Here is an 8274-nt window from a genome sequence, read left to right on the forward strand (position 1 = left end):
AGCCTCTGAGGACCCAGGAGCTGATGATGGGATCTGAGGGAGATGAGTGTAACCACCTATTTGAGTATAAATAACCTTTGCCATTATACTGATCAAAGCACTAGTCAGTTACTTCAAAATGTGCAGTTCTCATTTCATATATGTATTCTATTACACTTAGCTTTAAAGCCATGTTGCCTTGGTACAATGAAGAAAAGAAATTGTTTCTTCTGGTTCCTCAATTCCTACCAAATTTAGAATCACCTAGAATCTGCGGTGCAAGAGGAGACTTTGGCCCATTTCACTAACATTGACTAGAATTCAATTCTCTCCCTGTCCTTATATTCTTTTCTAATCTTTATCCACACAATTATGTATTGTGCTTTTTAAATTATGTTAGTTTGCATAACTCGGTTAACCTTTATTCATCTAGTCTGCAAGGAAGCGTTTTAGCACTTGCCCACCTCCTATGCTCCCTTATCAGTTCATCAACCAGGTAAACACATTTACAATTTTAAAAAAGGATGCAACGTTGAGACTTTGTAAAGCACTGGTGAGGCCTCACTTGGAATCTTATGAGCAGTTTTGGGCCCCTTATCTTAGAAAGGACGTACTGAAACTGGAGAGGGTTCAAAGGAGGCTCCCGAAAATGATTCCAGGATTGAATGGCTTGTCATATGAGGAGCATTTGATGGCTCTGGCCCTGTACTTACCAGAATTCAGAAGAATGAAGGATGACCTCCTTGAATCCTATCGAATAGTAAAAGGCCTTGATAGACTGGATAGGGAGAGGATGTTCCCTATGGTGGAAGACTCCTAAGACCAGAGGACATAGCCTGAGAATAGAGGAGCATCCTTTTAGAATGGAAATGAGGAGGAATGTCTTTAGCCAGAGAGTGGTGAATCTGTGGAATTCGTTGCCACGGGCAACTGTGGAGGCCAAGTCTTTATGTATATTTAAGGCAGAGGTTGATAGATTCTTGATTGGTCAGGGCATGAAGGGATACGGGAAGAAGGTAAGAGATTGGGGTTGAAAGGAAAATTGAATCAGCCATGATGAAATGACGGAGCAGATTCAATGGGCCAAATGACCTAATTCTGCTCTTATATCTTATGGTCTTACAATTACAACTCAAAAGACAATCCACCTGCATTCTTTCAGCTTTTTCTATCTTCCAAAATTTAATGTTTGAGAATACTGTACTGCAAAATGAAATAATTTTAAGCAAAACATGTCAGTCTTCCGTTCATGATGACAAATGATGAAATCTGACCTAAAGAAGGAAAATACACAACAGGTAATTTGGTGACTGAGACTAGTAAGTTTCTATGTGTGTGTCCAAAGAGTGTCACGCTGCCAAGGAATGGTCTCCTGCCATTTTCCATCAAGTATTGGTGAGCCTGCTCTACCTTCCAAGGAATTCATGTCGCAACGTTCTCCAATATGTGCTCAGAGCAACTGGTTAATTTCCATAGAATTGTATTATTTAGATTGCAATGGTGTCACTGCTAAAAGCCATGACTGTGTTCTGTCCTTGCTAGAGTTCCATGGTTTGGAAGAATGGCTTCTGCTACGGGCACTGCAAGCTCTACAGTCTGAGCGAAAAGCAGAGATTATCACCCTTGCTGACAGTAAAGGGGTCAAGTTCTTCTGATGCTACCCATGTTGGTCTGACCTGCTGCTGGAGACTCATACAGAAATCAAAGCATTATCAATGAAGATAAATTCAAGACCCCAAAAGAAATTATATTGAACTTCAGATCTCCAGATATCACTGTTGCACCATTGACTTGATTGTAATGCACAATCTGGCTACCTGAAACTGCAATCTCCTTTTCATTCTTCAGCTAAGCTTAAAGCAATTATGGCTTCAAGTACTGAATACTCTGTACTGTTCTATGTGTTGACAGAAGAAAAAAAAGACTCAAAAATGCACCATTACAAGTCAGTACAGGCTCAGAGTTAAGAGATGAGAAACAAGTCTATGGTGTATTGCAAACCCACAATAATGTTACCTACTTCCTTTAGTTATGATTATGCTGGCTTAAAGACAAATTAAACTGATAATATGATGTGCAGATGCCTCTCAAGCTCTTCTTGATATAACTCCAAAAAGCCTGTCAGCATGTTCAGAGATTAGTTTGTTAATTTTTCCTTCAGCCCCCGGATCTATCTTGGAAAAGGCATTTTCTTATTGTCTGTGTATTAAAGCATTAGACAGTGGAAAACCCTCTGTCGATATTGGGAATCACGTGAGTTTTTATGACTTCCAGCCTGAATAAAAAGCAAATATTATATGAATGTGAAATATCAACAGCTCCGTTAAGGGAATACAAACCTCATGAAGGTACAAAATGTAATGTGCAAGTTTGATAGTGCCAGGGTATTCAGTTTCCATCCTGGGCCCAGTTGCGTACTTGAGTTGGACAGAGTTAGAATTTTTCAGTTAGCTAGAGTACTAAAAATATGAAAGAGCATACTTCAGCAGCAAATTTGAATTCTCAGTTATTTTATGATCAGGTGCACTGTGATGGCTGATTTGGGTAGCACAGTTGCCACACCTTTTTGAATCAATAAACCTTAAACTTTATTTTCATTTAAAATCAGTACTGAGATAATTAAATGTATCTCTATTTGAAAAATGTAATCAAAGTGTTTTCTTTTTAATGCAAATAGTTATGTTCTGATTAGCATGAACAGTCATTTATCATTAACTGCAAAGAATTTTCAACCTTTCGCATTTATTGTTACTATTGCATACTTGAAATCCTGTCAGTCAAATGAAAAATTAATATTATTTGCTGAATTTGAAGAACATTTTTCCTGTCCCAGAACACACAAGTTAACTAGTTCAATTTCCCTACTCGATTACATGAGTTTACTTCAGGTGTCAAATCACCAGAGCTTCCTATCCAATAAACAGGCTTCCAGGTCAAGTGTAGATCGTAGTTCATGGTTCGATCAACTTTAGGGTATTGTGTTTGGTTTCACTAGAGTAAGGACCAAAACTTTCCTTGAATCGGTGAACTTGGAGCAAGAGGGCGTTATCTTCAAATTTGAGCTGGAAAAGTTAGGGAAAAGATCAGAAGGTGCATTACATAAAGGGAAGTGAAAATCTGGAACATTTTTGTATCTGTTTTCAAGAATTCTGGAAATCAACAGATGCTTATTAATGATAGCAAGGAATAGTGGTTGCTAAAGAATAAATATTAAAAGGATCAAGCATGATCAGATTGAAAGAATGCAACTGGTTTAAGGAGTTAACTGGCCTGCATTGGTGGATCTTTTTCCATTCAATTACATTTACAATAAATATGTTTTGTATTTGTATTCTAAGTAGGCTTGACAGTTTTTTTTGGGAAGACCTATGTTTATTCACTTGTGGAATATAGATATGCTAATAAGGCCAGTATTTATTGCCCATCCCTAATTACACTTGCAAAGTTAGTGGTGAATTACCGTTAAAGCGCTTATGAGTAAAGATACTGCTGTGTTGCTGTTGACGGGGGAGTTCCAGGATTTTTAACCCAGTAGTGATGAGGAATGGTGTTAAATTTCCAAGTCGGGATGGTGTGTTTACTTTGGAGGGAAGAATGCAGGTGCTGGTATCGCTATTATACTTCTAGGTGGTAGATGTTCCAGATTTTGAAAGTGCTATCAAAGAAGTTCTGCATTTGATTTAATTGATAGCCTTTTGAACATGATGAAAATGTGTTAGAAGTATCTACTGATTAAAAATGGATAGAAAATATATGTCAGTTTATTGCAGGTTATAGAACAGAAACAGCAACCCTTACTAATTCAACACGATGACAATATTGAAATCTTGTTTTAAGTAGGTGTTTTTTTCTTGTAAACTGCCTCCCCAAAACGGACTTTGTTTATATTGGACTTCTGGTTTAGTTGTTTTAAAATAAAGCATTTTTCTTTCATATATGTTTAATGGAGTCAGAGTGAATGATTTGTCAATAAGCCTAGCATATAATTGCTAATCATGAGTTAAGTAAAAATAGATTGGAAAAGGTTAAGGAGGAAAATAAAGACAATGGAAGTGAAAGACTTACAGAAGAGTAAATTAAAATCAGCTTTTCATTGGACAGAAAAATCTAATAAGAAAATGTACTAGTCGCCTAAGTGGCAAGGTTTGAACTTTGTAGAGTATAGAATATATCCAGAAACCAAAAGTATGTGCAAACAAACTTAAAATTCTGTGTTTTTTTATCTGATATTTACAAGTATGAGATGTTTGAACAAACTTCGATTCAAAAGATGAAAGTAGGTCATGTCAAAATGGTACTGCATGTGATGATCCAGATGCATATGATTCATGCCTTGTGTCCAAAATTATTTGCCCCCAACATCAATATAAATTAACATTTAAAAGGATGCTGCAGAATCATAAGTTATGAAAGAATTATAGATGCAACCATGGAAGAAATATAACATTGGTAATTATTGTACTTGCATATCATGAGACCAATTATCCCAATATATCTTTGTTACTATTCAACTTCAGTAATCTAATACCAACTAATATCACTCAATTTAAAATGATGTTATAATCTCTACTGCAAATGTCTGTCTCAGCTCTAAACCAGAAGTTTGTAGGTTCAGGGCAAACTCCATCATTTAAGTTTACACTTAAGTATAGCACTGAAAAAAACATCTTTTAAATGTGATCTCAGGCCCCATCTGCTACAGCAGTTGATCAGAGAAAATCCCCAAGTAGTCACAAAAAGGAATAGGGAAATCTGGTTTCTAGGCCTACATTTATCCCTATCTCTAAAAGAAGAATAACTTTTTATTTTGTTAGTATGTTGTCCGTTACTTTTGTCTGCTTTAGGATTATCAGTTTGCCACTGAAATACCTAGGGATCTTTAAGTTCTTTTCCTTTTTCCAGAACTACTTCGTTCTATTTTTATTTTTTTGGTCATGACTATATATCCATGCTCCTTTGTTAATATTTCTACTAACTCTATCTCTACAATGTCTCCCATCCACTACATAATGTACTGGTTGGGCACAGGAGTACATTCAGCCAGAGACTCATTCCACCGAGATGCAACACAGAGCGTCATAGGAAGTCATTCCTGCCTGTGGCCATCAAACTTTACAACTCCTCCCTTGGAGGGTCAGACACCCTGAGCCGATAGGCTGGTCCTGGACTTATTTCCTGGCATGATTTACCTATTACTATTTAACTATTTATGGTTTTATTACTATTTATTTATCTATGGTGCAACTGTAACGAAAACCAATTTCCCCCGGGATCAATAAAGTATGACTATGACTAACTGATGAGATGATGTTTTTCATAACTAGACATTAATTCCTTTCTTTGTATTGACTCTTATTTGAAGTATGTTACAGCCATGGAAAGTGTAAAAAGAATACTAATTGCCACATACAGTATCAGCTCCTTAACAAATTCAAAATAATTTCCTGACTCTTATATTTACTGCTCATATATCCTGACATATCTTTCCAAACTGCATTTCTACCTTTTAAACGTCTTCATATTTGCATACCGAGATTCGTTTCTTCATATGTTGCTGTAGTATACTTCCTCTCACGAGTACCTTCATTTTTCTTCAGCCTGTATGACCTTGTGAACATCAAGTTATCATAGAAATCTAATATTAAAAACAATTGAAAAATGCTGGAAACTCTCAGCAAGTCAGACTGTATCTATGAAAAATGAAACAGTTTCCAGTTGCTACCCATTTCAATTCAGCTTCCCATTCCCATTTTGATGCCCTTGTCCATGGGCTCCTCTACTGCCAAAAGGCCAAATTCAGGTTTTAGGAGAAATACCTCATATTCCTTCTGGGTAGTTTCCAACCTGATGGCATGATCATCGATTTCTCCAACTTCCAGTAATATCTACCACTCCTTCTTCTGTTTTTCCAGTCCCCATTCTGGTTGCCCTCTCAGCCCTTCTCACCTGCCAATCACCTCCCTCTGGTTCTCCTCCTGTTACCCCTTCCTTCTTGACCACTGTCCGTCCATCCTTAGACTCCTTCATCCCTTTACATCTTTCACCTATCTCTTCCTAGCTTCTTAGTTCACCCCCTGTTATAGAACATAGAATAGTACAGCACATTACAGGCCCTTCGGCCCACAATGTTGTGCCGACCCTCAAACCCTGCCTCCCACATAACCCCCCACCTTAAATTCCTCCATATACCTGTCTAGTAGTCTCTTAAACTTCACTAGTGTATCTGCCTCCACCACTGACTCAGGCAGTGCATTCCACGCACCAACCACTCTCTGAGTAAAAATCCTTCCTCTAATATCCCCCTTGAACTTCCCACCCCTTACCTTAAAGCCATGTCCTCTTGTATTGAGCAGTGGTGCCCTGGGGAAGAGGCGCTGGCTATCCACTCTATCTAAATTCCTCTTAATATCTTGTACACCTCTATCATGTCTCCTCTCATCCTCCTTCTCTCCAAAGAATAAAACCCTAGCTTCCTTGATCTCTGATCATAATCCATACTCTCTAAACCAGGCAGCATCCTGGTAAATCGCCTCTGTACCCTTTCCAATGCTTCCACATCCTTCCTATAATGAGGCGACCAGAAATGGACACAGTACTCCAAGTGTGGCCTAACCAGAGTTTCATAGAGCTGCATCATTACATCGCGACTCTTAAACTCTATCCCTTAGCTTATGAAAGCTAACACCCCATAAGCTTTCTTAACTACCCTATCTACCTGTGAGGCAACTTTCAGGGATCTGTGGACGTGTACCCCCAGATCCCTCTGCTCCTCCACACTATCAAGTGTAGCCCCCCCCCCCCGGCCACCCTCAGGGTCGCTCGGCTCGCTGTCGTCTAGGGAAACAGCCTCGGCCCGCCAAACTGGGTAATTAGTTTGTGTGGATGCTGTGTGAGGTACCCCACGCCGCCCAAATAACAGACAATACACCAGATACGATTAAATGATTTACAGTTTATAGATATTACTGGAACTATATAATTAAGAGAGAATAAAATATGAAAGGAAAATAAAAGGCGCCACACTTATCAAAGTTCAATCTCTTCGTGCACAAAACCCGTTGGAGCTCAAGGACCACCTTCTTCACCCTGCGACCCCTCGGACCACCTCGACCGGCTGCCTGGGACCAACAAATGGTGGTCGACCAGACGCTCCACACGAGCCCCTCTCCGTCTCCTTGCCGAACGTCCCGCTCGGGGTCCGACCCCGTTAGCGGACTCATAGCACCTGGTCCATCCTCCATCTCACTCTCCCGCCTTCTGCCCCAAAACTCCGCGCATACAGTATCTTCAAATACACCAAAACCATAACAACTATCCCAATTGGTTAATAGCACTTTCTTATCACACTCTAAAGCAAAAACAAGCTGCTAGCGCAAACTTTCTCAGCGTTTAACACAACAAAGCCGCATTCCCAGATTAACATAACAAAGACGCCATTTTAATTAGCCTCCGCAGTAACATAAAAATCGAAACCCCCCTTACACTCTCCCCCCACCAAAGAAAGTCATGTCCTCATGACCTCTAAATAACTCGCCAACCAGTCCTGCAGACACACAACACACACATACACAAATACACACTGTGACAGTGCTCCCCAAACAGTGGACCTTACTCCCGTCCCACGGGCACTACATAGGCCAACCTATCTGAGAGCTTCTGGATAACTACTGCCACTAGTACCCAAAGTCTCCGGTGCCCTTGCGGTTGTCAAGGATAAATGCTTCAGACACCGGTTGTAAAATGAACTGTGCAACAACTTGATCTGTGCCCCGGGGTCGAGGATAGCTTTAGCATCGCTTCCCTCTAACCATAGCGACACCCTGGGGCGTGGCCCCTCTAAGCCTTCAGGAATAGGGTCTTTTCCTTTCGGAAGTTCATTGGTACATTGCTGGGAACGTGCTTCCCCGGAGACCCCAAGCCGTTCCCCCACTGGGCCTCCACTAAGTTTCCCGACACCTCTCTGATCAGCTGAACAACTGATCCCCTAAAATGATCCCCCGGCACTGCAAGCAATTTAGCCACCCTCCTAGCCAGAGAAGACGCACTGAAAACTTTCCCCCCTCTTTCAGATAACTGACAGCTGTCACTACGGTGTAAGTGAACCTGACAGCTCTAACACCGTCACCAGCCCACCTACTCAAACTTTCAACCAATCCCTGTCGCTCTCCCTCAACCGAGCACTGCCACTCATCTAACAACTGAGAGATCCGCTCCACCCATGTCTCGCATGCCTCCACCCCTCTTGGGGTGGACACTATCCCAAGTGCCAGGCAGAGCCTGCCAGAGCTAGAACAT

The 8274-nt window shown here is 40.5% G+C and overlaps 1 protein-coding gene across 1 annotated transcript in view; it reads left to right on the forward strand.

Annotated features, from left to right (window-relative positions):
* Positions 1-5266, forward strand: part of vps25 (vacuolar protein sorting 25 homolog) — a 28444-nt gene extending 23178 nt beyond the window's left edge. The window contains exon 6 of the mRNA XM_063037177.1: positions 1522-5266. Within this exon, the coding sequence (XP_062893247.1) occupies positions 1522-1634 (113 nt within the window). The 3' untranslated portion in view covers positions 1635-5266. The remainder of the gene's footprint in view (positions 1-1521) is intronic.
* Positions 5267-8274: the final 3008 nt, after the last annotated feature.

The sequence above is a fragment of the Mobula hypostoma genome, chromosome X1 (genome assembly GCF_963921235.1).
Source record: "Mobula hypostoma chromosome X1, sMobHyp1.1, whole genome shotgun sequence".
NCBI classification, from domain to species: domain Eukaryota; kingdom Metazoa; phylum Chordata; class Chondrichthyes; order Myliobatiformes; family Myliobatidae; genus Mobula; species Mobula hypostoma.